The 27928-nt window shown below is 42.8% G+C and overlaps 8 protein-coding genes across 9 annotated transcripts; 5 read left to right on the top strand and 3 right to left on the bottom strand.

The window, feature by feature from the left end:
* Positions 1-678: 678 nt before the first annotated feature.
* LOC6584547 (nuclear RNA export factor 1) lies at positions 679-17823 on the bottom strand. Of its 2 annotated transcripts, none has more exons than XM_015161567.3 (10): positions 17349-17823; positions 17127-17281; positions 16967-17059; positions 5095-5616; positions 4915-5024; positions 2984-3020; positions 2650-2879; positions 2407-2584; positions 1860-2341; positions 679-1770 (listed from the first exon to the last, which is right to left on the bottom strand). In XM_015161567.3, exons 1-10 carry the CDS (start codon positions 17467-17469, stop codon positions 1671-1673), a joined length of 2028 nt encoding a protein of 675 aa, XP_015017053.1. In that variant the 5' UTR covers positions 17470-17823; the 3' UTR covers positions 679-1670. The 2 variants fall into 2 exon arrangements, with proteins under 2 accessions (XP_015017053.1, XP_002010202.2); XM_002010166.4 differs by having other exon boundaries at positions 2407-2581.
* LOC6584549 lies at positions 10227-11182 on the top strand. Its single transcript, XM_002010168.4, has 2 exons — positions 10227-10418; positions 10527-11182. The coding sequence occupies exons 1-2, from the start codon at positions 10350-10352 to the stop codon at positions 10710-10712; spliced, it is 255 nt and encodes an 84-aa protein (XP_002010204.1). The 5' UTR covers positions 10227-10349; the 3' UTR covers positions 10713-11182.
* Positions 12942-13648, top strand: LOC6584548. Its single transcript, XM_002010167.4, has one exon. It carries the CDS (start codon positions 13080-13082, stop codon positions 13491-13493), a length of 414 nt encoding a protein of 137 aa, XP_002010203.1. The 5' UTR covers positions 12942-13079; the 3' UTR covers positions 13494-13648.
* On the bottom strand, positions 13539-16091 carry LOC26527864 (putative sodium-dependent multivitamin transporter). Its single transcript, XM_015161687.3, has one exon. The coding sequence runs from the start codon at positions 15504-15506 to the stop codon at positions 13674-13676; it is 1833 nt and encodes a 610-aa protein (XP_015017173.1). The 5' UTR covers positions 15507-16091; the 3' UTR covers positions 13539-13673.
* A 103-nt stretch (positions 17824-17926) lies between the features above and the next one.
* Positions 17927-19077, top strand: LOC122757155 (probable 6-phosphogluconolactonase). The gene is made up of 3 exons (XM_044008561.1): positions 17927-18166; positions 18328-18815; positions 18881-19077. Exons 1-3 carry the CDS (start codon positions 18028-18030, stop codon positions 19004-19006), a joined length of 753 nt encoding a protein of 250 aa, XP_043864496.1. The 5' UTR covers positions 17927-18027; the 3' UTR covers positions 19007-19077.
* Positions 19078-19168: 91 nt separating this feature from the next.
* Positions 19169-22609, top strand: LOC6584546 (zinc finger protein 184). Its single transcript, XM_002010165.4, has 4 exons — positions 19169-20353; positions 20424-21366; positions 21446-22062; positions 22152-22609. Exons 1-4 carry the CDS (start codon positions 19309-19311, stop codon positions 22205-22207), a joined length of 2661 nt encoding a protein of 886 aa, XP_002010201.3. The 5' UTR covers positions 19169-19308; the 3' UTR covers positions 22208-22609.
* Positions 22600-25417, bottom strand: LOC6584545 (protein regulator of cytokinesis 1). Its single transcript, XM_002010164.4, has one exon. The coding sequence runs from the start codon at positions 25317-25319 to the stop codon at positions 23208-23210; it is 2112 nt and encodes a 703-aa protein (XP_002010200.1). The 5' UTR covers positions 25320-25417; the 3' UTR covers positions 22600-23207.
* Positions 25418-25915: 498 nt separating this feature from the next.
* LOC6584544 (protein regulator of cytokinesis 1) lies at positions 25916-27565 on the top strand. Its single transcript, XM_044008623.1, has one exon. It carries the CDS (start codon positions 25916-25918, stop codon positions 27563-27565), a length of 1650 nt encoding a protein of 549 aa, XP_043864558.1.
* Positions 27566-27928: the final 363 nt, after the last annotated feature.

Below are 27928 nucleotides of genomic sequence, written 5' to 3'. Positions count from 1 at the left end.
GTCCACTCATAGGTCTGAGAGTATGTGTGTGTGTGTGTGTGCGAGAGGGCGCCTACATACAACTGTGATCACGTACGGCTTACGCTTTTCAAATATCTTATAAACTTTTTGTCTCTTTGTCTTTTTCGTCTTTGACAGCGTGTCGCCATCTAGCGGCTGCACTCGGCTCATTTGTATAGCAACTGATATAAAGCTTGCAAGTTGCAACACCCAGCTGGTGGATGTCCTGGCTAAACTTTTATTTCAGTTTGTTATTTAACGAAACTTTTGATTGGACAACTGCAAAAGCCATTGTAAGGGGAAAATAGCTTGAATAAATTAGAGTGGACCTTCAAAACTGATTGAATTTGTCTAAGAGGGAGAACAATATCTAGAATTGAAGGGGAAAATTGGAGTGGACCAGATGCTATACACTATACATTATATTCAAAATTGATTGATTCAAAGTTGAAATAGAAGGGGTAATTGGGATCTAATTTGCATTTGGGATTTTAAAGAGAAGGGGGAATTAGAGAGACCCCATAATCTCAAACAACACATTGAAATCTGATAAACTTCATTAATTATCTTAAGCTTTTAGCTAATTTATTTTTTAATTATATAATTTTATTTTTTAAATATATGTAGAATGGACACTTTTAGCCATAATTTTAGTTTAAATCAATAAAACTATGTTGCTTTTTACATAAACATGTATATTTATTTCTTAGACGATTTATAATTAAGAATGATTTAGACTAAAGTTTTACGCTTACAAGCTAATACGTTTTCTCTGGTTTGCCATTTAATTCAAGAGACTTTTATATATAGACATATACATATATATACAAATATATATATATATATAAACATACATATACATATATATATATATATTTGTATAGATATTATGGTATATTAATGCTACCAGCTTATATATATCGTGTTTCTGTACTTACTAAACTTCTAGTTAAAAAAAAAAAGATTTGCAAAAAACGAAATCAAAAATTATAACTTTCGCTCTTTTCTTCTTCTTTTTTGTTGCATGACCAAAGTCGATAAATAAAAATTTTTCTATAACTTTTTACAAGGACCTAAGAAAATTGTTGCTCTCATTTCTTTATTATTATTATTATTATTATTATTATTCTTTTTTTTCAATGCAGCTAAGTTTATTTTTATAAGAATTATATTTTATGTAGAAGTGTGTGTATGTGTATATATGTGTGTGTTGACATCTTCTAATTTTTAGCAATTCTCGAAAAGTTTTCGTAAATGTTCTAAATACACTTGAATAATTCGTGTAATTTAGGAAAGATTAACAAATTGGAAACAATCAAACAATTCCATGTGATATAATAGAATTCACAAGCATTCAGAAACCTCGCTAGAATTCCTGTATATCAGCTTAAAATGTAAATTACACAGAAATATATATATATATAAAAAAAAAAGAAAGAGAAATGATTAACAAACGGAAAATGCCCTAATTTAATCTTGTGTGTTATTGTGTGAGGGCTTTTCTTGAACATGCCCAAATCTTGTGTGGTATTATAGGCCGGCTTATCCTTAAAATGATGTGGATATTATTATTGCTATTCAAACTGCATATATGTGCGTGGGTGTGTTGTATTGGTTGGTGTTTTGGGAAGGTGTATAGGTGCGTGTGCGTGTGTATTCTCTTGGGCTACTTATTTGACGAAAGCCTCGGGCGGAATTTTGTTTTCCTTGAACAGTTTCTCGAACACAAAGGCGGCATGGTTGAAGTCCCAATTCGTCTCCTCTAAGCATCTGAAAGGCATAACAAATAATAAATGTGAATATAGAATATATATCGTATACAGGTGTGGTATGGCTATATTGTTGCCCTGGCTACGCACTTGCGACTCCAGTCCAGATTCATTTGACTTTGTGCACTCATCGCTTGCACCATTTGCATTTTGGTGGCATCGTTGAGGGCAGCCGCATTGCCGCCAGCGGGCACGGCAGTTGGATTCGATGGAGACGGTGTTGCCAGCAGGGCAACAGGTGCGCCAGGCACTGCCTGGCTCGGTTGCAAACGATTCTGTATTGATCCCTCGGCCACGGCTGCTGCCCCGATCGGTGTTAGGCCAACGGCCATATCGGCGCCTGGCGCTGGCTGATGCTGTGTGCGCTTGAATTCGCGTGTCTGCTCGCAAGTGGCACTGTTTAGGAAGATCGTCTCGTTGCGAATGCAAAAGCCCGAGTTCTGTGGCACCACCACAAAGGTGCGCATAAAGTGGCGCAGCTCGTAGGCCTGCATGTTGCTGGGCGTACCAGCGCTCGTATCGCCAGTTAGCTCCTTGAACAATCCGGTCACCGTGAATAACATCATTTGGGGCTGCAGAGAAGAGAGATTCGATTAGCACAATTTCCGATGTGGCTGCTGCTGCTGCTGCGACTCACATTGTATATGGTCAGGTCGACCGTGAAAGTGCGACGTTCGTGCAGTGTACGTGGCCATTCGTCCAGTGTGGACACACAGGCAAGTCGTCCGCTCTTCAAAAGGCGTATGCGTAAATCTTCACGTTCGCTGTTTAGGCGTCGTAGATTGCGATTGAATTTCCAGAAGTTATTCAGTCTACTAGATCGGCGAGACAAACAATGAGTTTAGGAGAGTTCAGGTCAGGAGTGCTATAGCGGACTTACCTGCCCGACTGGCTGACCGAGGGCATCGATATCGAGAGCATTGCATGCTCGTGATACGCATCCAGCAGCGGCTGGCGATTATCCGAATCGAAAATGCTAAAGTATTGATCCAGGAATTGGCGCACCACATCGGCGCCAGCGCTGTCGCATAAGAAGGATGCCTTGGCCGGTGGCAGCACCGACGATTCGTTCAAATCGAAATGGACCTGCGGCGGCAGCGTTTCCCCATCCTAAATCATAATGATTAGCATCGGTGGTATGATCATCAACATCATCAGTAATGCATAATTAATGAATGAATGCACTCAGCATTCTCATGATTCGCTTCACTTACCAGTTTCAGGATTTTTGGGAATTTACGGCGTACTTCACTGTAAATAGTTTTGCAGTTGGAATTGCATCCGATTTTTGTTTGATGTTGTTGTTGTTGTTTTTGTATTAGTAGTGTGCAGTGTGCATGCATACGTACACGCAAATGTATAGATGCGGCATACATACGCACACACGCACACACACACAGGTATATATATGTCGAATGAATGAATTAGTTAAACAATAATACATATATATACAAAATATTAATGCAATTCAATGGCAATTTACATACACATACACATGTGTATGCATAATTACTTGCCCCACTGTCGCCTTGCCATTTCGAAATGCATTTTGGCACCTGTTTCGCTTGCATAATAAAGCAATTTGAATTGCATTGAGAAAACTTTGAAGCAATTGCAATTGGCTTTAATTGGCGCTGGTTATAAAAAACAAAACCCTAATGCGCAAAAGGCCTGGAGTTTTCTGCAATAATTTAATTTTGAAGCAGAGCCAAACTTTTAGGCCGTTTTTTTGTTTTTACTTTTTTTTTCATTTTTTTATTTTTATTTTTTATATATATATATTTTTTTCATATTTTTTTTTTCAACATTTTTTCAAATACCCAAAGGCTGCGCGCCAAAGTTCAGCGCGCAGCCCACTGTCCACATTGCGCGCGTTTGTATATATATGTGTGTGTGTGTGTGAGAGAGAGAGAGTGTGACTCTGTGTCTGTGTGTGTCTCTTGCTGTCAACTAAGCATTGCATCCACAGACTAGGCACGCCCCCACCGCCAATCACTACAGAGTGGAAAGGCTTGCACTGAAACGCAGTCGATGGGCTTTATGTACGGTCGCCTTCGCCAGCTCTTGGGGTAGGGGGTAGGTGTTAGGTCGTGTTCTCATCTGCATGGATCGTGGTAATGGAGTCGTGATGAGCGTGTGTGAGAGTGTGTGTGTGTGTGCATGTCTGATCGTCAGTGTTTTGCTTTTTAGCTGTCCGCTGGGCGCGCGCACCGTGCCTTAGGATGAAGCCAACGACAACATTGACGCCGACGCCGACGCTAACGCAACAGCAACTGCAACTGCAACAACAACAACAGCAACACAGCAGCGCAGCTCAATTCGTAAACTAACAATGGCGGCCACAACGGCCCACAATGGAGCCGGCCGGGAGCGAGCGTGCGCGAACTCGCGCGCGCGTGCATGTGTCCGTGTGAGTGCAACGTGTGCGTGCGTGCGGGCGTGCGTGTATGCGCTCATGTGGGTTGCCTTGTTCGGGGCATACGACGTGTTGTCCTTGTCTGGCATACGCAATGCCAGCGCAAGGCGGCCCGTTACGCAGCAGCATGCCTGCCTGCATAGTGGAAGCGCAATGCACTGTTCGAGGTCCGTGTGTCAGTGTGAGGCTAAGTCTGGCGTACGGTGTTGCCATATCGTCAAAATGTCAGTTAGTATAACGTATACGGTGTTTCTGTTCAATATTATACTTTACGCATGTGTCGTTCTTTTTTCCACTGGGCTTTCTTTTTTTTTTTAATATTTTTTTTTAAATATTTTTTTCTTATTTTTTTTTTTAGTTTTTTTTTTTTTTGCATTGTATTTTTTTTTTCTGCTAACTGCCAAAAGCTCGGCTCCACTTTCGTTGCTCTATTCAATGCTCCAATGCCCCCAAATGCATTTGCTTACTAAAGAGACAATTAAAGCTGCGAGTGCCGTGTGGCAAATCCAAATGGCTTTGCGGCAGTGCGAGCTCAGCAAATCAGTAGAGTCAAAGGTAAGAGAGCGGGAAAGAGAGAGAGAGAAGAGAAACAAGGATTAAGAACACTGCTGGCGAGGCTTTTGCAGATAGACAAAGACCTCTAGCCGCTGTCCGTGTTTCGCAACGTTGATGATTCGCTGGCTGCGTCCCATTTCGAAAGCAGAATAAATTACTCAAAGCATAGTATACCTGACAAATTGCTGTGGATCCTTGTAGCGCAAACGGCATGGATTATTGCGCAAGACCAACTCAATAATCGGCAAATTGCGAAAGACCAAAAGATGAGCCAGCGACGGTAGCTGCAACCAGAAGAAATGATATTTGTAGAGTCAAAGTCGACAAGTTGTTTTAAGAAATTATCATCTGTACATTGTTGTCGCCTAGATAAAGGATCTTGAGATGCGGCAAGCGCTTGTCGGCGCCCTTGAACGATTCCATGGTGGACATATTGTTATCATTGAGATTGATTGCCTCCAGATCGGGTATATTATCGCAAATGATGTCCAGTGCTGCGCTCATCACATTCACCCGGAACAGTGGACAAAAGAACGGCTTCAGATCTTGATCGGCATGGAAACGGGACAGATCCAGTGCCTTGGTCTGTAAATTGTAGCGCTTGGCCATCACCGCCTTCATTTTGGCCTTGAAGTCCTCGTCAATGGTAACCAAGGGCACGCCGCTGCGCACGCGTGGCATCAGTCGAAAGCCATCCGGCAACTGTGCGTGCCTTCCCAGCTGCTGTATGCGCTCAGCCACCTCAAAGTCATCCGTGAAGAAGATGACGCAGTGGCGCTCCGTACGCCAATATTGAGGGATGAAAACGTGCGGCGACATAGCAGCCAGTAGAGCACGCAGCAGCGTCTCCTTCTCATAGATCTGGCCATTTTGTATCTGCAAAACAGAAAGGGAAATGAATATTTATTTTGTTGGAGCCTCACATAAACGCAAATTGATTATGACTTATCTCTGCTTAATAATAATTAGTTAATTAGTCTAGTGATTAGATTACAAGCGAGCTTTAAATCAATTGAGTTTCTCACTTGACTTCAATTGGCCTTCAATCACTTCCCTCAATCAGTCAATAGTCAATTATTTAGTCTGTCACTCTGTCAGTTAGAGCTTTGCTATTCTGTCAGTCAATCAAATTGTTAGATAATTAATATGTCTATCTATCAATTAGGGAACTTAATCGTTACTAAATAACTAAGCAGGTCAATAATTCGCACATTCAGTCAATCAGCCCATAGAGGGTCAACCAGTCAGACAGTCAATCAGTCCTTGCAGAAGACAGTTCCTAAGCTATTCTATCAGTCAATCAACTAACTGCCAACTAGTCATTCAATCAATCAAGTGTTCATTCCATAATCAGTCAATCAGCCTATTTGTCAATCAATTCATCAATCAGCCAACTAGTCAGTCAATGTTATTCATATTCAATCGGTCTCTCAATCAGCTAGTCTATTTATCAAGCCAGGTCAATCAGTCTAAGTAGTCAATCGATCAATCGATTGTCGGTTACTCAATCACTCAGGTTAATTGTGCTTTCAGTCACTCATCAATCGCCGCTCGCACTATCAAGCACAATCTATATTAGTGATGTATAATATATGTCTATATTAAGAATGCTGTATAAGTGATCTAATTCAAAATAAACAAACAGAAATCTTGGAGTGAGTGGGTGTAGATAGATATACATACATATACATACACTGCGCGTCATCAGGTTAGCGCCCCCCTTTACACTCAACCTCAAAGCTAAATAAAATCTAAACCAGCAGAGCTCCATCTTTGAAATTTTTTTACAATATACTCCATTTATTTCTCTTTAAAATACAAAAAGAATGGCTACTGTAACAATAAGGATTATTTTTAAATAATTTTTTTTTGTAAAATGTACAAAAAACATGTAACAAAAATTTGGTCATCAGATTAGCGCCCCCTGCGCTAAATTCAATTTATTTAAGTTAATTACCAAAAATAACACCTGTATTTTAAGCTGCGTAGTGCCGTTTTTGTTTGAAATTACTTTAAAAATTCGATTAGGAATGGAATTATAAAGTTGTTCAATATTATTCAAGGATATGGTTGATTAAGCGTGTTCAGTACCTTCGATTAACTCTGTCTTTGTACTATAATGCTTTCCGGACTCATATACTTTCCTGACCAACCATCCCCAGACGTTTCCAATGATATTAAGGTCGAGTGAGTATGGTGGCCACTCCATGAGATCAATTTTTTGGCCCTGAATCCAGAACTACACGGATCGGGCGGTCTGAATTGAGGCATTATCATGCTGGAAAATCTAATGCCGGTTTTCAGACAGGTTATAGAAATGCGGAACAGAAGTTTTAAACACGATATTATGGTCTTATGCGTTCATGCGCGATGTCAAAAATTGAAGCTTGCAAGTGCTGTAGTAAGATATTGATACCTACACAAATGCCACACCACCCCCCCGCCGCAGCGGCTTGGAAACCGTTCCAAATAATGTTCTTCTATGAGTAGGTCATGGATATAATAATTATATCCATCAGTTCCTTCCAAATTCAATTTTTCTCATCAGAAAAGACAACATGCTGCCATTGGGTAGACCACGTCATATTCGCCCGGCCAAAATTAATGCGTATTTCTTTTCTCAGCATATCGACTGGTGACTTTTTTTTTACATTCTGTTTCTTTAAGTAATTAACTTTCTCAATTGCTCTTTAGACCGTTGATAAGCTCGTCCTAACACTGATTTTAACCCTAATCTTGGTGGTCGATTCGTGGGAATTCAAAGCTTCTCGAACTAATGCTCTTCTATTTCCTTCTGAAATCACTTGATTATTGCCGCTTATATAGTTTTTTCCATAGTTTTCCCTATTTGTAAGAAAATTGCCACTTAGTTTTGTGTTTTTTCCTGATTTTTCAGCAATTTTATGGTTGCATAGTCTAGATTCAAAGTATGCCTCAATCTTTGATTTTCAACCAAAGATAAAACTGTTTCTTTACCCATACTATAAATATATTGAATACTTTGAGCTTCACAAAAAATTTGGTGAGTGTAATTGCCAAAATAAGCAAGATAATTACAATTGCATTTGGGGGCGCTAATCTGATGACGCAAAATAAGTGCACACATTTTTTGCGAAAATTGAGCAGAATAGAAAATAAAACATAACGGGTTTTCACTCGCGCTTTTTTTTGGTATGAGAGACATCTCATATGATGATAATGAAATAAAAAAAAAACCAAGAAGTTACGTGCAATAGGCAAAGAGAAAAACGTAAAAGAAAATGAGTGTAAGGGGGGCGCTAACCTGATGACGCGAAGTGTATATGTATGTACGTATATTTACATATATACTTTCAATTATCGATAACTGCAAAACTGGAACAAGCCAATGGGAACTATTTCACTTGCCTAGTTTATCGTCTCTTCATGGTTTTTCGTTATTGTTATTTTACTTTTACTGCTATTGTTGTTTTTTATTTATTATGCCTGTAAATATATATATATGTGTGTGTGTGTGTGTGTGTGTGTAACGTTGCTCATTACGTGCTACACTCCCAATTACTCAATATTTGCATACCAATTCCAAATTCCGATTTAGACTATGGTGACTGGCCTGGGACCCGCGGACCTGGGGCCTCTTTGTATTTTAATTACTTTTGGGTGCGCTTATCTTCAAGTGTCTATGATTTAATTATGAGCATTTTGATTATAATTATGACGCACACGCAGATACATCATATATATATTTATATATGCATATGTGTATATTTTTAGACATCTATCTACCTTTACTTGGCATATATACTTGCATATATTTACGCTTAGTAATTGGGGCAGGTTGGTGGTTTTTTTCAGATTTTTACTTTTTTAGATAGTTCCAATTTTACTTGGAAGTAATTTTGATATACTATATATCATAAACACACATATGCACGCAATTGTATCTAGCTATGAGTTCGTTGTAATCATAGATAAAAAGACAACAACAAAATAAGCAGAGAGTGATCAACTATGAAATACCCTGCAATTATACAAATTATTACATTCCATTCCTTTCCATTTTCCATTGTATGAAAATTTGTTTATATATGTATAAATAAATTAATTTCACATATACAATATGTACATACTCGCATTATATATTCTCAAGTATAAATATACATATAATCTCTTGTTTAGGTCAATCTTTCAACAAAATATTTTTCCACATTTTCAACTATAGATAGTAAGTATCGACATTATAGTTTATCTGAATATTGCATATATTATCTATTTATTTTATATTATCAGCATTAGAAATGATCGTTTTATTATAGCTCTCGTTTCTTGCAATCATTTCCTGTAATATAAATTTTATTCAATATATTTTCCTAATTATTCTTGCTTATCTCCACCCTTCCGTTCACAAATTACAGGGTATATAGTAATCAAATAAGTCACTGTGAGCTCACTACGCCCATTACCCCATTACGCACTCAATTTCATTTTGATTTTGATTTTACTGCGCATTAATGCGATAAATATATTTATTATGTAGCATTAGTGTTCGCTTATTATGTTTACTACTCATTAGGCCAGCCATTGGGGCCTGGCCCCAAATTTGGCCTGGCTGACTTAAAGTCCTTAAACTTTTCCAATCAACGAGCTTATTGGGGTCTAGCAGCTATTGCCAAGCAGAGCTAATTGATAAAGAGCCAAATGCTAAAGCGCCTCAGTTGCTGCATTAGTCAGCCTCTTGCTGGTGTTGCTTTTGTTGTTGTTGTTGTCGAATTTAATTAGACAATGTGATCATTTTTGTTATGGTTAAATATGTATTTGTCAACATTTAACAAATGCCAGCTGATAACACTTGAAGATCTGATCAGCTTAACTATTCGAATAGCCGAGACCATGAGTCGTCGTCGTCGTCTAAAGGTGCGACTGAGATTGGGATTGAGAATGAGATTGACATTGAGAGTGAGAGTGAGAGAGAGAGAGAGAGGGAGAGAGAGAGAGAAAAAAAGAGATAGAGACAGAGAGAGAGAAAAAGAGAGAGAGAGAGAAGAGAGAAAAAGAGAGAGAGAGAGACAAAAGAGAGAGAGAGAAAGAGAGAAAAGAGAGAGAGAGAAAAAAAGAGAGATAGAGAGAGAGAGAAAGAGAGAGAGAGAGAAAAATAGAGATAGAGAGAGAGAGGCAGAGAAAGAGTGAGAGGATGATCGGATGGTTGGGCTGCTCGGGCTGGTTGTCTGATCAGTCATATGTGTTTTTTGGGGGCTTATGGGCTGGGGCTGGGCTGGTCTAGTATATATAAATTCCTCTTTTGTACACATAAACAATGAGGAATATGAGCGCGCTGAGACACACATGAATTTCTAGAATTGATATGAATGATGACGCCGACGCCGACGCCGACGGTGATGGCAATGGCGATGGCGTTGGCGACGCCAGCTGCGGCAGCGACGCCAACGGCTACTGGCGAGTGAAACTCTGCTTCGGCAAGCCGATTTTGCTGGCTAACAAGCGCGCACCGGCAAACGCAGAGCCATTCGTTAAACACCGTGCGAGGTTAAAGCAACAACAGCAGCCAAACGAGCCACTCAACTCATCCATCAGCTCAACCACCCAACCACCCACTCAAACACAACAACAAAATGGGCAGCTGTTGCTCAAAGGATTTGGATGATAAGCGCTCATGGAGTCCCGAAGAGACTAAAAATGGCGTAAGTTATTTACAGAAAGAAAAAAAAAGAAATAAATAAAATGAGAAATGTATTTAAACATTTTCAACATCTGTATATATATTTGTATGTATATATATATATATATAGAGCACCACATCGACTATCATAGCACAGCCCATGGATGATGTGGGCAGCACAGGTGTCTTTACGTTAACGCGCCCAACAGCAGCAGCAGCAGCAGCAGCAACAACAACAACAACAGGGAAACAACAAGAACAACTCACAGGAACAACAACAGCAGCCAATGCTGTTGATCCTGATGTCAAGCAATAGCTGCAGCAAACATTCCAAAAACCTTAACCAAATATCAATTTGCTTAGCCTTTTTTTTTTGTTTTTTACTTAACTCCATAATTTTTGTTAAATAAGCAATAATAATAACGTATATATACATACATATATATTTACTGTGTATACATTTTTTTGTTTCGTTGCTCAAGAAACATTTGTGACATGTGTGTTTGCACGGCAAGAGGAAGAGAGGAAGAGAGTCGAGAGTGCGTGCATGCATGCATGTGTGTGTGTGTGTGTCTGTGCCTGTGTCTGTGTGTGTATATATATGTGTTTTATAATTAATAATTCGTCTTATTGCTGACAGCTAAGGAAAATGAAACACAACAAAAAGTACCGTTTAGATGCAAGTGATAAATCGTTAGACTGTCTGCGCGGCATCTTTCAATTCGTCCGGCTACGATATCAACGAAATAAAAACCAAATCCATAAATAATGGCCAGGAATGAAAGAGAGAGAGAGAGACGTAAATGTTACCGGCGCGATAAGAACCGTTACCGCGCCGCGCCATGCCACGCCACGCTACGCCCCAGCCCACCCCGCCTACCACAGCTGAGCTGCACACGCATTCGCGCATTGCTAGGCGATGACATCAGAGACTGCTGCGGCTGCTGATGCACAGAGAAGAAAACTTTAAGAGCGCCAAGTGAGAGTGAGAGTGGGACAAGGAAAGAGAGAGAGAGAGAGAGAGAGAGCAGGAAACACACACACACGCAGCGGTGCTAAAAGTTTTGATTTCTTATGACTCAGTTTCTTGCAACGGGAATTTTCGCGCAATTTCTTTGGCCTGGAGCGAAAATGTAAAGCAATTTCAAAACAACCATATAAAATATTTAATCGACAATACATATACATATGTATATGTGATGACTAAGACGCCACCTGTTGGCTGGCACGTGCGGTCTCACATAAATGCACTTGCTTTTGCACTCCATAGGAAAGTAATCTAGCAAAACAAAATATTCCAATGCTATCTTTAGACCGTTTGCATAAATCTACACACACACACACAAACACACACACATGTATAGTATATATTTTATTTATTCAATTATTAATTAGCCTCTGCGAGATGTAAAACATGTACTGTCAGTTAGTATGCAAATAGTAAAACAGTAATTGGAATTGTTTTTTTTTTTTTTCTTTATAAATTCATAGATTTGTATGTGCTCAGAAATAATTATAGAATGGAGAGCGCACTTCCTGCTTCAGCAATCAATCAAAAGAAAACTTAGTTACATATACATATATACTATATACATATCTTATCAATAAAAATGCAATTGGCAGCAAGAGTTTCTAATAATAATAGAATCATCTTATACAATAAAATATAATTAATGCAAATAAATTATTCAAGTTGCATTTTAGTGGTCTGACTGCATTTTAATTATGTGCTAATTGAATTTCAGTTTAAATTGTCAAAACCGTTGACAACGTTGCCACCTAGACAAAAAACAGCTGTCCCAAATGAAAGTGCGATTTAAAAGCTCAGCCTAAAAGCATGCAACATAAAAGCTTTAAATTCTAAACAAATGTTCTGCGTTAACTTAAAAAAAAAAGAAGTTCACTAAAGATAAGATTGTACACAAAATATATATATTACACATGTTCACATAAATGTATGAGAGTATAAGAGAGACAGACGGAAAGAGAGAGGAATAGCGAGACTAGATGATGGCAGAAAAATTGCCAGCCCATCTATTTGTGTGCATTATATGATATATACAATATGTATACATGTATATATGTATTATTCCATATAGAAAGAGAAATAAGTATTAGTAAATCAGACAACCCAATAAAACCAAACCAAACCAAACGACGCAAAAAAACGAATTAAAGAAAATGCAAAACAAGGGAACGATATGCATATGTATATATGTACATCTATGTGAGTGTGAGTGTGAGTGTGGCTATGTACAAGTACATGTATAGATAAAAACAATTTGAACATCAACAAGAACGACCCTAAAGTCAAACGAGGAACCAACTCAATGACTACTCGCTGGGGATCGTCGATTGTGAATGGGGTAGCAGGGGAAGAGAGACAAATAAACAGAGAGGGAGAGCGAGCGAGAGAGAGAAAGAGAGAGAGAGAGAGCGGGGCCACTGATAGAAAACAGAAATTGGAACGCACCATCGCCCCCGCCGACTGTTAGGTTCCGTGTTCGTTCATGATTCCACGATCGGCAGACGGCAGCAAAGTTAAGTTCTCTGTGCATTGTCAGTGCAAACGCGACCCTCTGACAAGCAGGCAGCCAGGCGACCCAGCGACGGATCCACAACATATCTAAAGTACAATTCAATCAATTAATTAATTAGCTAAGCCAAAGCTAAAAGAGCGAGCATGAAGCACAGCGTTTGCCTGGCCATCGGCCTGCTGGCACTGCTGGCTGCCACCTGCTGCACAGCTCTGCCCATGGCCAACGAGGAGGAGCTCGTCTCGCTGGACTCCATGGAGCAGGGCCAGTCAGGCCAAGCACAACCACAGGAGCTGCCGCACATCTTGAAAATAGCGCCGAAACAACAGACGAACGAGGAGCCGGAGCCAATCAAGAGCAACGTCTACGACACCATCGTCGAGCAGCTGCGCGCAGCGGGCGTAAACACGTCCGAGCAGAAGCCCTTGAACACGCTCAGCTACAAGGAGCTGACACGCCTACTCGCCCTGTGGCACATGGCCCAGGGACGCAACTACTACGAGGCCGGCAACAATCGTGCCCAGCGTGAGGCAGCCACAGCCCAGCCGATTCCCAGCTAGAGCAAAGGGTGAGAGCAGAGGCTAAGCTTCTGCCGGGATCAGTTATATAATTTTTTTTTTTTTTTTAAATCTTTGTTTATTATTACTAAGCTGCATTTTCCATAATCGAATGTAAAACGCGTTGCACTTAATAAAAAAAAAAAAAACTAACGAAAGAGAAGAATTGAAGAATTCAATAAATTAGAGTTGTGTGTGTGGCTTTTCGCTTTTGGACTCCTTGTGGCTGTAGCTGCTTCTGTTGCTGCCACTGCCGCTGCCGCTGCTGGTGGTGCTGGTCACGACTAGGCGTGGCATTTGGCGTCGCTGCAGCTGCTTGGCTATGGGCGGCACAAAGAGATCGTGCTTGATCAGCGTGCAATCGGCGTCGTGGTAGATGCGACGATTGTTGTCCCACTTGAAGGCGGCCATGCAGTACGAGAGCAGCCAGCCGCCAAACAAGGAAACGACGAAGCCAATGGGTGCATACCACATGTAGCTAATGCGGTAGAGATAGAAGTACGAGGATTCGGGCTCGGGCTCAGGACTCTCTCTGAAGTGTGCAGTCTCGGTTTGCAGGAGGAGTATGTCAGCGGCATAGCTGCGATCAGCCGGGCAGCCGGCAATGGACATCTCCAGGCTGGGTATGGGCGGCTTTGGCTGACCGAACCCAATCCAAAAGGAAACGGCTAGCGACAGCAGCAGCCCGCCAATGGCGCCTTTCTGATTGGCCGACGTCACGTACATGCCCAGCGTGAAGAGCCCCAGCAGGGGCCCGCCAATGATGCCAAAGATGGAAAGAGCCGCCTGCAGCAGGCCACCAATGGAGCCGGCCAGGAAGGCCATGCCAATGCAGAGAGCGCCAAAGAAGGCCGACAACAGCTTGGAGTACCACATGGTCTGATGATCCGTGAGCGTGCGTTTTCTACAGCTGTGCATCAGTGGCTTCAGGTAATCCTCCAACGTGACAGCAGCCAGCGAACTGATCGCTGTGCTGATCGTCGACAGGCTGGCACAGAATATGCCGGACACAAAGAGACCCGCCAGTCCAGTATAGCCGCCCATGGTGTCCACCACAAATAGCGGCATGATCTGGTCCCGCGAGCTGACGCGTCCAGCCAACAGGGGATCACAGTTGCGGTAGTACCAATAGATGCACAGACCCGAGAAGCAAGTGCTGAGGCTTAGCAGGCACAAGATGGGCAAACACCACCAGAGAGCGGAGCGCGCGGATCGCAAATTGCGTACGGCCAACAGCCGTTGCACTTGCGCTTGATTCACGCCGTATAGGCTCAGGTAGGTTGCGCTGCCGCCGAGCACCTGTGTGAACCAGGAGTGTCGAGTTGTGGGATCTACGCTAAAGTTGGTGAAGTCAATGCGGCCGGACTCCTGCGCTGCCTTCCAAACGACATCAAAGCTGCCGGCCTTGATGCCCGTGTAGATGATCACACTGAAGACAGAGACAAACATCAGGATCGACTGGTATATGTCCGTTATGAGCACCGCCTTCATGCCACCCATTGTGGCATAAATGGTGCAGACCATGCCCACAATCAGCACGGAGAAGATCTGATTGAGACCCGTGACTGCCTCCAGCGCCAGGGCGGGAGCATAGACCACAATGCCCATGTAGAGTATCATCTGGAGCGAGAAGGTCACCGAGGCCACCAAACGGGTGGCATAGCCAAAGCGCAGCTCCAGATATTCATAGACGCTGGCCGTTTTCAAGCGATAAAATACTGGCAGTATTAGATAGGCGGCAACGGGCGTTGACAGCACATACGAGATATTGATGATGACGAACATGGTGCCATACTGATAGATCTCCATGGAGACGCCAAGTATTGTGACCGCCGACATGAAGCTGGCCATCAAGCTGAACGCCACTGGCGTCACTCCCATGGAACGATCAGCCAGAAAAAACGCCGTAGTATTGCTCTGTTTGTTGTCCACATACCGATAATAAACACCGATGCCTATAGATATGATGAGGACCACGGCCAGGATGGCATAGTCCCAAGCTCCCAGCGTACTCATTGCACAGCTCTTTACTCTCTCTCCCTCTTTGTCTCTTCTTCTGATAAGATGGCAACCCAGTTACGGAGCGATCGCGAGCGAGAGAAAGCGCACGCGCGCACCTAGGCCGTGAGATCTGCCCAGTGCAGATCTGGAATTCGTTATAGTATGTACACACAGACGCTTAGTTTCCTTGCCCCTTAATCGAAAGACAACCAATATTTGCTTTCAGATAAGCGCCAGCGATAATACCCGACAATGCGAAATACATATGTGGAGCAGGCGCGAGTCCAATTTACTCTTGAGATTCGGCTTGTTTCGGTTTAGTTGGCAGCGCGCGACTTCAACGATTGCCGGCCGTCAATGAAATGACCCAACTACTCTATACAAACGCCAACCGTAAGCTCGGCGCTTCAGCGGCTAAAAGGAAACAGCGCTGCCCTGACGCGTTTTTTATTGCCTCCATTGGCAGAGAGATAGCAGATTAGCTGACGACAATGTTCATTGCCAGCACTTGGGAGCGCACGCTGTGACCGAAACGCACTGCGATCAGCATGAGGACTATAAGGGGGCTGTTAAACAATTAAACTAACCGACACACACACACACGCAGACATTCGCATATGTATACAAGAGAGTCTAAATATGAAGTGGACCACTCATATCAAAAGTGACTCTAATCATATGAGCTGCACTGTACTTAGAGTGCAATTGTTACATTCAGTTTTTGCTATATGACAATGTAAGTTAATTAACAAGGCCTCATCATGAAATAAACTAAAGTTATTTCAGTTCGCACAGCTATTTCTAGGAAATACCATGTCTAGCTGGAGTTTAGTTCAAAACAGCCAACAGCTTTATTGTTGCCAATAAACTGATAATGCTTAATCGAAATAGAAACGAGCCGTGCATAGTACTTAGAAAACAAGTTTTGTACTTAATTGATATTAAGATCGCATGACTGTAGGCGAATGTATGTAAGTAACTGCTTGATAAGCGATTTGTGTGTTTTTGATTTAAAGTTTTATTGATATTAATGCCAAAGTCTCGCCGTTTATCACAACGACTGCTGCTGTATATCTTTATAGGCAGGCGACCGGCCGAGCAGATGACGACAATAAACTCACGATTTATGCGATAAGCAGGTAAAACTAACCAGTGCTAAATTTTCAACCAATCAGCGATCAGACATTGCTTTCTTTACCCCATATTTCATAAAAGATTTACAATCGACTTGAATATACAATCGAAAAGGAGTAATCATTATAAATGAACGACAGACCTTTCGCCAATCAATATAACATGATCTTTAGTAAATATCCTTCTATTGCTTAATATAATCTCATGGTTTCATCACATAAATTATAAACAAATGCGTCAGCACAAACTAATTCAAGCTTATTAAATGGTATTGACTATTTTCTACGATCATTATATATACATATATAAGTTATGATATATATATTTTATATGTTACTTACGGTCACTTGATACCAGCCAGCACCATTGGGCACTAGTTTGCCAAATTTACCACGTGGAATTGGTGAGCCGCGACGACGCGAGCTTGGGCGATCCTGCAAGCAAATTAATTCGAATTTATACCCGAAATATTCTATGTAATATGATGCAAATGCGGTATACCTTGATAGTGGTTGTCATTTCGCTCATATCATCGTCCTCGTCCCAGCGACGGACATCCTGTAAGCGTAGCTTCACATCACTTTTGTGTGGAAACTGTGATGTCTTGAAGCTGACGCGGCGCTTGTTGCGATCCTTGCGACGCTGATGATCATCATCTGCAAATGGGACGCAGAATTGTGTTTGATAAGAATCGATTAGTAATTAAGCACATGAACAACTTACCATCATAATCTTTCAAAGCAGAAAAACGTGATCCACCACTGCCGCCGCCCCCGCTGCCGCTTCCATTGCCAGCATTGTTGTTATAACGTTGACTGCCGCCGCCACCGCCGCGCTTAGGCATTTCGCACACTCACGCTCACACTCCCACACAAACACACAAGATATTGGGGGGGGTGTAGAGCGAATATTACCAGTCTTAAAAATAATAAACAAGGTCTTTTTTTGCGTGCACACACGTTGCAACTGTTGTTGCTGTTCTTGGTTTTGTTGTTGTATTAGTTACTTCGATTGTCCGTCGATATGTGCAAATATGCAAAGCTCACAGCACGATAAACACAACAAAAAAGAGAGTCCGTACCATACGTACGCGGGCCGTTGCTAGCAATTAATATTGCACGACAAAAATAAATAAAATTAAAGAGCGCGAATTTGCAACGCAATTTTATGAAACTCTCAAAATATGTATTTGTATTTGTGTGAATGACAGATGTCATGACAATGGCGTACTGCTATTTTACAGCACTAGATTGTGCTCAAATTTAGTTTTTAGTGCTGTGCAATTCGCATTCAAACGTTGACCAGGTGGCAACACTGCCACACAAAAATACAACAAGCAAAATTCATTTACTCCCAATTGTTTTTGAAAAGATCATTTGGTAAATTTTTGTAAAGTGTAACCATGTCAAGTCGAAAGTGCCCGTTTCACGCAAGGGTATCCGAAACGGAGGACCAACTAGTGCAAAGCTTGGGCGACAAACTGCATCATTGCTCGACTGAAGTTCTGAAAAATCGTCCTACCTTTCGAGTTGGCATCTCAGGTGCGTATTTTAATGCGGATCGCATTACTGTATTGTGCATTTGTATAAATGCATGCGTATGTATGTGATAAGCTCTACTTAAGGTGACCTTGCGGTGCACATTGACATTGATTCTCAAAGTCAATGGAGTAATAATGTGTTACATTTACTACGATCAACAGGTGGCTCGCTTGTACAGCTCTTGACCCGCGCTCTAATCAGCCGCAAAATAGATACAACTAACTGGAAATTCTTCTTCTGCGATGAACGCTATGTCCCGGACGATGATGCAGAGTCCACCTTCAATGCATACAGAACTGAAATGAATGCCAAGCTACCCAACATTGTGGAGAGCCAACTAATCAAAGCTGACACGGCACTCTCCTTAGATGCCTGCGCCTGTGACTATGCGGCTCGCATAATCGACGAATTTGGCTCATCTTGTCCGATATTTGATTTGTTGCTATTGGGCATGGGACCAGATGGACATACATGCTCCTTGTTTCCGGGCCGGTCTGAATTCCAGATACACGCCGAACAGCTTGTCATTCCGATTCGTGATTCACCAAAGCCGCCACCAGAGCGAATAACATTTACACTCACGCTAATCAACAATGCGAACGATGTGGTCTTTGTTGTCACTGGCGCCAGTAAAGCGGACGTTGTAAAGGTGTGAAAAATCCGAATTATTAATGTATATATTATATTATTTATAATTTGTTTCCTACATTACAGAGCGTATTCATAGACGGGGATAGAAGTTTTCCTTCTGCTTGTGTAGAGCCTACACATGGAAAACTGACATTGATCATTGATAGAGCTGCAGCTGCAAAAATTTTAAGTCAGAAATGTGGCTGTTAGAAATAAATTCCATAAAGTTCTTGAGTGCAATTGTTAAATTTGATAAAATAAAATTTGTTTTTGTTTACAAATTTGCGTTTGATGCGCGCTATGGTGGTTTTATACAACACTAATGAGTCGTTTGATGTTGCCACTGTATTGTCAACACAGACAAGTGGTGCCAGACCTTCGTGAATTTTTATTCAAGTGAAAGAAAATGTAAAATAAACCCCTTAAATAATTTACAAAACACCCACAAAACGCAATGCCGCAACAATAATAGAAGTTATTTGATTGTAGCAGATTCTTTAACTAAAATCCCAATGCCTGACACCTACGGCCAGTTCGATGCGGAGCGCGTCTGCCGTGTTTGCCTGCGCGAGGTGGGCGATTTCTACTTCATCTACGATGAGGCGCCCGTGGAGCAGGGCGCGAACATTGCACAAATACTTAACGAGTGCACGCGGTACACCTGCGAGCGCTATGATAAGATGCCCCATCACATGTGCGATACCTGCATCAAGGCCGCCTGCCAAGCGTATCGCTTCAAGCAGGACGCCGAGAAAGCATACCGTTCGCTCGTGGCTATGCTGGGACGCACACCTGTGACCAAGCCCAACAGCAACGATGTCTGTACCCAGACTGACCAGTTACCAATGCTGCCGTGCGGGATCTGTAACGAAAAATTTCTAAACATTCTGGAATTACGCCTGCATCGCAGTCGCCAGCACATGAAGACGGAGGAGCTGAAGTGCAGGCTCTGCGGCGAGCAGTTTCAAAAGCTTCGTCAGCTGCGTAACCATCTCACCGAACAGCATGATCAAAAGTCACCAGATTCGCCGTTACTACGTAGGCGTCTGGAATGTCGGGTTTGTCAGCGTGAGTTCTCACGACGCGATCATCTTATACGCCATATGCGAAAAGTCCACGATGTGCCGCGGCAGCAGGAGCTGGAGGCTGCTGCGCCGTGGACGCCTAACGACGAGACAACTATGCAAAGCGGCGATGAGCTGGAATCGGCCGCTGTCTTATTCAATGATCCGGCTGTCTGTTCGGACAACGAAAATAACGAGAGTGGCTATCAATGCAATACTACGAATCCTATATCAAGCAATGAGGATTCTGGCGATGATGAGGTGCATGCCGAGGCTAAAGAATCGCTCTGGCTGCACATCAAACCAGAGCCGGAAGCAGAACTGGAGCCCGAGCTGGAGGCAGAGGCAGAGGCGGAAGTTGAGCAAGTGAATCGCGATAGGCGCAAAAAGAAAACCAATTCAAAGGTTGCAGCTCACACAGATGCGGAGGAGGAGCTCGAAGACGTCAGCAAGCAGAAGCCAGCTTCGAGCTCATTTTCAACAGAGGTAAAAGGTGAGTCAACCTCGAGTATGAACATAAATCTTATGACACATAGACACTCTTACTTTGTGTGCTTGTACAGAGGAGCCCCTTGCCGCCGGCGGTGAGCAGCAGTTATCCATTAAGCAAGAGCGGCAGCGCGCTGACAGCATCAAGGTGGATGAGGACTATGAGATGGAGGCCGCAACAGCAGATCTGTTTCACAGTGCCGACGAGGAAGAAGACGCTGACGAGGAGAGCGAGCTTGATGAAGAGGACGATGAAGCTGAGAATGAGGAGGAAGCGAATGCTGAGTTCGATGAGGACAATCCGAAGCTGACTCAAGTGGAGATCGTGCGGGAGTATTTGCAAAAGCCGACAAAGGGCAAGCAGCGACGTCGACGACGCAAACAGACGCAAAGCGAAACGGAAGCAAATCCAGAGAATCGTTGCGATGTCTGCTTGCGCACCTTCTCCCGCCATTGCCATTTGCTGCGCCACAAGTTGTCCCATCTGGAGAAAAAGCCGCACAGCTGTCCGCATTGCCCCAAGGCTTTCGCGCGCAGCGATCATTTGAAGGCGCACGTCCAGAGCCTGCACGGCAATAAGGAGCACAAGTGCAGTCTCTGCGATGCGGCCTTCACCCGTGCCGATGCCCTCGATCGGCACAAGATGAGCAAGCACAATGGCGAGGGTCTCGACGCCAGCAATGAGCTGAAGCTCCAAATGAGCGAGCACACGTGCGAGTACTGCTCAAAGCGTTTCTCCAGCAAGACCTACCTGCGCAAGCATACGCTGCTCCACACGGAGTTCCTATACGCGTGCAAGAGCTGCGACGAGACGTTCAAGGAGCGGCAGCAGTTGCGCAGCCACGAGAAGACCCACACGGGTCAGCGGAACTTCCTCTGCTGCATTTGCGGCGACAGTTTCGCACGCAACGACTATCTGCGCGTCCACATGCGACGACACAATGGCGAGAAGCCATACAAGTGCCGTTACTGCATCAAGGCATTTCCACGCGCCACAGACCTTAAGGTACACGAGCGGTAAGTGAGCCAGAGCGCACTAATCCCAACTGTTTGGCAGACTGTCGTCTGATCTGATTAATGACATTGGCCCTCACAGGTACCACACGGACACCAAGCCCAATCTGTGCAACACCTGCGGCAAGAGTTTCCATCGTGCCTACAATTTGACCATACATATGCGCACCCATACGGGCGAACGTCCGTACAAGTGCGATCAGTGCCCCAAGAGCTTCAGCCAGAGCAACGATCTGAAGGCCCACATACGACGGCATACGGGCGAGCGGTACAAGTGCCCCCACTGCGATGCCTACTTCCTGCAGCTCTATCACATGCGCAACCATTGCCTGAGCGCTCACAATAAACACATTGAGACGAAGACGGGTCGGCTGCAGCGCACCGGCCTGCTGGACGAGCCCAATAACTCGCATCTGACCACGGTTGTTATGCCGCCTGCACGCTACCAGCAGTCGACGCCCGATCCGCAGCCAATGGCCACTGTTACGACCCAGCTGCCAGCGGCGATTGCCACGCCCATAATGCATTCGCCGGTGGCCTATAGTACAACGTCGCCAGTGCCGGTGCAGGTTCCCGTGCCCGTATCCGTGGCCGTGCCGCTGTCCAATGCAAGCGGATTCGTTGGTGCAACGACAAATGCAACGAGCACAACTGCGACGGCACCATTTGGCACCTTCAGCATAGCGCCTGTCGTGATGGGTAAATTCTCATGTTCGATTTGCTCATATTTACAGCAGCTAATGCTATCTTTCTCTCTCTCGCTCTCTCTTTCTCTATTTCCCTTTCAGCGCATCTGATGTACAATCATGGCGGGAACAGTCAACAGAGCAATGCAAGCAAATAGCCGTCGTTGCCCCATAAATTAATCAAGCAATTCCAATCTCAAAATAAAAAGTTGACCTTGTATATATGTATGTAAAATATATAAAAAGAAATCGCGCCTTAAATTTTCAGTTCTCTTTGCACTAAGCGATCTCTACTGTAAATATATTTTAATATATATGATTATGCTAATTATGCTAAACCAGTGAAATCGAAAGGCAAACTAACTAGATAATTGTTTAGATTATAATAGTTAGATACATAAACGTATTTCCGTTCAGAATCGGATGAAATATTTAAATACTAGTTAATCTAAACAAAATCTAAAAAACAAGCTTGTATAACTTATAGACATAGCTATAGCACTTTATGATCTAACAAAATCTGTAAATACATTAAAGAAAACAAAAACAGTTGAAAAGCATGAATATTAGTTTTATTTATAGATTTAATATTGAACAAGCCTTAGTACCTAAATCATTTCATATTGGTTACTTATTCAACATTGTTCTGCCCCAGACGTGTGTAGGATTTCTCGATATTCTGTTCTCCAGCTAACCGAAACGGTATGGGATAATCGGATGGGAATTACTAGTCTTACGACTATGTATCTGGTCTTTCCCAGTTACTTCTCGATATTGGTATGCCTTAGTTTACTTGTGACAATATATATGTGGATATATGTATATAGATCGCAAAACTAAATTCAGCAGATAAAACATAAATATATATGATCTTAAGACACTTCAATTGCTTAAGAGATACTAAGATTATTAAGTCAAAAATATCGGATTAATACATTTGAATAGTTATTCCTCTTAAAAATTTAATTTTTGTTCAGGGTTTCGCTTAGATATTAATCGATATGCATAGAAATCCGTTTATATGTATATATAGAAAAGCATTTAAATAAATCTCGGAAATACTTCAAAAAGTTACAACAATAAAGTAAAATCAATAAAACTTAAAATATCAAGTAGAATTTAAATGGAATAAGTACATTCTATATTAATGAGCTCATCTCATTTCTTATGCTTGAGCTCCCACATTCTGCTACGTCTGGGCTCTGGCAGCTCCACCGCTTGCGCAAGGTCCTCGTTCAGCTCCTTGCGCGCGTACTGTTTCTGGTCTTTGTTGGCCACGAAAGCAGAACGCGGTACGGTCAATGCACGTGGCAGTTCGGACGAACGAACTTTGGGCGAAAACTTATTGTAATTGACGATATCCTCGGGATCTGGCTCTTGCTCCTTTTCCTGCTCCTGTTCATCGCTGCTAGATGGATATAAAATAGTGGGTATGTCAAATTTACTGCGCCGTTTCTTGCCGGATTGACCCATGCTACGACGCCCCACACCCGAGCTGCTGCGCATAGTATTCTGCAACACGAGCACCTTCTTCATGGGCGACCTTTTTGGCTTCTGTTGGACGGCAGCTAGTCGCTGGTTGGGCTTCTGCTGGACGACAGCTAGTCGCTGGCTGGGCTTTCGCATTGCTGGCGACGGCTTCAACGTGCTCAATGCTCTCATCAGACTCCGCTTGGCAGTTGGAGTCTCTTCCCTGGAACTGTTTTCGCCGTTGGGTAGCTTCCTTTTATGCAGATTGCCTGTGGTCTTGGCTGCGGAGCTCGCCATCGAGGACAACTGCAGAGTGGACGGAGTCTTGCGCAACGACATCGTTGAACTGGACATTGCGGACATATTCCTCAACGACAGGGGGGTTCGTGGAGCCGTTGACCCAGGTGTTGCAGGTGGCAACATTTTGCCGTTGGTTGAAGCTCCTCCTTGCTTGCGCGCAGAGCTCTGTTGCTCCTTGGCCTGGCGAAGGCGCACCCAATCGTTGGCCATACGATCCAGTATATTCTCGCCGTAGACCAGAAATGGGCACTGATTACGCATCTCATACGCTTTCACCAACTCTGTGATCTGTTGCTCAATCTTTGGCAATTTGGTCCCAATTGCCTTCCTTTCGCGCTCCTCCTTAAGTAGCTGACCACCACGATTGTTGAATCGATTCGGATCGTTGGCCTTGGCCTCAAGGGCCTCCATTCGGGCCCAAAACTCAGAGCGACTCGCAAATAGCTCAAATATCTCTTTGTTGCTAGTGTAAAAGCTCTTCAGGTCATCCAGCTCGAGCTCATGCAGCTCCAGCAAGTCCTCGTTGTACCACTCATTAAAAAAATTGGAGAAGCGCTTTCGTTCCTGTTCCGACTTCAGTGTCAAGTCCCACCACTTCTTGATCTCCAGGCGCAGTTGCTCGATAAAGGTCTTCAGATTCTTGCGACGCAGCGCCTGGCAGCGCTGCAGTTCCTCGCGCAACACATCGAATGTCGCTTGAGTATAATCCACGGCAGAGCGCACTCTGCGCATGATATACTCATCCGACTCCTGCAGACGCTCCCACAGCTCGTAAATCTTGCCGCGCATGTCGTCGATTTGTTCGCGCATTTCTTGAACCTGTGCGGCAAACTCCTTTTGCATGAGTCTGAGCTTCTCTAAGATATTCGGCGTGAGATGCTGATTCGCCTGACTAAGCAAATGCTCCTCTGCGGGAGTGGTCGGCATTATGGAGAGTAGCATCATGTCCTGCTTGATCTGACTACGCAGCTGAAAGAGCTCCTCCAGGCGGCGCTCGCGCACTGCCCGCAGATGCTCGAGATGCTTGCAAAAGGATGACATTTCCTCTGGTTTTGGAAGTGGATCGGCGAGCAGTGGCAGCGGACACTCACCTAGCTCTTCGCAGAGCTGATCTTGCTGCAGCAGCAATTCGCAAATTTCCGCACGACGTTCGCGCAGCTCCGCTCGCAGATGTTCAATGCTCTTGTCCAGCGTTTGCAGCCAAACATCCAGCGGCATTTCCTCGGGTTTTTCGCCAATATCCAAGTTTTTGTGCAAGAGGCGACGTATGTCTGCGGCCTCCTCAAGCAGTTCACTGATGTTGCTCATTATTGCCTTTTCTTTCTCATTTGATTCGGTCAGCAGGTCGCAATAGAAATTTTTCACGCGGTCTCCCAACTTGTCCATCAATTCCAGACAATATGTCTCATCAAACATGCTTGTCCATTTGCTAAATAGGCGATCGACATGATCACTTGTAATAGCTACGATAGTTGACTTTGCTGTTGACTGTTCGGCCATATTTATGTATTTAGAATTTTAACTTTTACAGGAATTAACAACAAAAAAAAAAATAAACAGTCTAAAGGTGACGCCAACATCAATTGAATATTTCGGTAAATTTGAAAACACAACTTGACGTTGCCACATTTAAAAAATACTATTTCTTTGATCAGAAACAGTATTAAAATGTTTGAAAGCTGGCAACGCAATACAATTATGCGAGCCTTTTTTAAATACTGCATTATTATTATTCATGTTTGTTCAACTTATTCGAAAAGTCTACAAATATTATTTAATATTTCCTAGATGGAAGTCGTTAATAAGTAAGGTAGAAGATATTTTGCAGCACTTGCTTCCAGGGCTACAAAAAATACTGTGTGACTGTCTTAGTACATGAAATACGAACTCATAACGTCAGTATTTTAACGACTTCGTAAGAGGGTCACATAGCTACAGCTTTCAAACTTTGCAATTTCCCTTTCCATCTAGTAGGCAGGCTGTCAAAAAAAGTTAACTTGCTTGCACAAATTTGTAGAATTTCATTCAGTTACTGCTGAGCATCGAGTTTAAATTATAAATTTAAATATTTATGAAAATTTTCTAAATTCGTAAAAATGGCCGATAATTCAGCAGCAACCGAAACTAAAGCTATGTCTCTAGAGCTGATTGACAAACTGGCATTACGTGTTAAGCATTTATATAGCGAATTATCAAATACATCATATGCCAAGGAGGACTCCCTTGAGTACGAAATTCAGTCACTGCTAACAGAGATCGATCAGATGGAGCTCGAGCTGGATTTAAAAGTAGTCTCGAAGGACAGACGTAACAATATGGCTACGGAGATTTGGCTGCTAACAATGGATAAGGAGCTTGTTGAACTCCGTGAGGAACTATCCAAGCGCATTGTAGAGGTCGAAAATCTGCTTGATCAGCAGAAAATGTTTTGCAGTGTTTTAGGTGAGGAGCCTCGCTACTTAAATAAAATGCCCAAGGCGGATGAAATGTCCGAAATTCGGGACTATGTGCAGGGTCTGCGGGAATTGCACGAGGCCCGCATGAATAAGGTATTCAATCTACGGTATTCAATCCAGAACGAGATGAACGTGCTTGGCATAGCCCCAGAAACAGAAGATGAGGAAAAATTGCTTGATCACACAGATCAGTGTCTGACAGCCAACGTGGTGGAGACACTTACAGAAATGAAAACGGAAGTTACCGACAAAATTGAAGGATTACATGATGACGTTGGCTTTTTGCGCAAAGAGCTTTGTGAGAAGGTCGACGAAATGCAGGCACTAACCCAGTATCTCAGAAGCCGAATAGGAAAGCTCGATGATTCACTTGTTTCGTTCGAGCTGCTGAAACAACAGTTAAAAAGCTACGATGCTCTGCAGATTACCATTGCGAAGACCGTGATCCAGGAACTGCGCATTGAAGTCGAAAAGTATTGGGACTTAACGATGAAAAACGTCAAATATAGGAATGATTTCTTGATGATTGTTAATGACGGCACCTGGGAGGGTGCGCTGGAAAAGCTGGAACACGAGGTGGATTCACTGAAAGATTTTTACGAGACCAACAGGAGACTCTATGAGCTATATGACTGCCGTAAAGAGTTCTGGGAACGCTTGGTGGATCTTAAAGACAATGACAACGATTCGGATCAAGATAATCGCAGAAATAGTCCCATGGAGGATCTTGAACGGACTACTATTAACAAAATGGTGCAAAAGCTCGAGGAGGAGATCACCAAATTAGCTAATGAGTTTTTGGAAGCACATAATTGTCCGTTTAAGATATATGGGAAAGATATATTGAGTGTTATTGCCGACGATTGGGAGAAACTCCGCAAGAAGCCAACTGATGGAGATTTATCAGAACCTACATCACCCTCGCCAACAGACTCTTCGGGCTATGCACCAGCTCTTACTGCAACCCCTCCAGCATACTTTGGATCCCTGACACTTGTGTTGTTGAACTTAGCCGAATCGGTGGAGGCCTCGTCCACTCAAAGAAAGAGAAAAGCGTCTAGCGGAGTAGTCAAAATACTCGAATGCGAAAGCTTTCAAAATCTAACAACAGTACGTGAAGACAACACTCCAGAGACATATGATGAACCAAAACGCAAGAAATCTAAAAAGGACAAGAAAAAGAAGAAGAAACACGACAAACGCAAATACAAACACAAACAAACACAAACACACGATTCTTCTTCATCAGATGATGAGAATAATTCTGAGCCTCCTCATACCGGCGACTAGACCTCATTCAATTGCAATTTAATCACATTTTGACTTAACTAAAAACAGTATTTGTAACACATAAAACATATGTATAACCCACATAAATCAAGTAAAACACATAGAGGACATATAACACAAGATACACATAACACCCATAAAACATATAAAACACAAAAATCCTGTAAAACACATAAAAAAATTAAATATATCAAACACACATAAATCACATAAATCACATTTAACACATAAAACTCGAGTTTTATTGATTGATGGATTTATTTGGTAGTACAGGGTCTAAATGTTCTGAGATGTGCTAAATTTTTGCAGTGTCCGCAACGTACGATATTTAAATGATGTTATTTTTGTGGGAATTTCCTTGTA

The sequence above is a fragment of the Drosophila mojavensis genome, unplaced genomic scaffold (genome assembly GCF_018153725.1).
Source record: "Drosophila mojavensis isolate 15081-1352.22 unplaced genomic scaffold, ASM1815372v1 contig_136, whole genome shotgun sequence".
In the NCBI taxonomy this organism is placed as follows: domain Eukaryota; kingdom Metazoa; phylum Arthropoda; class Insecta; order Diptera; family Drosophilidae; genus Drosophila; species Drosophila mojavensis.
The sequence above is the reverse complement of the archived record's forward strand: the minus strand, read 5'-3'. Positions and strand labels throughout refer to the sequence as shown.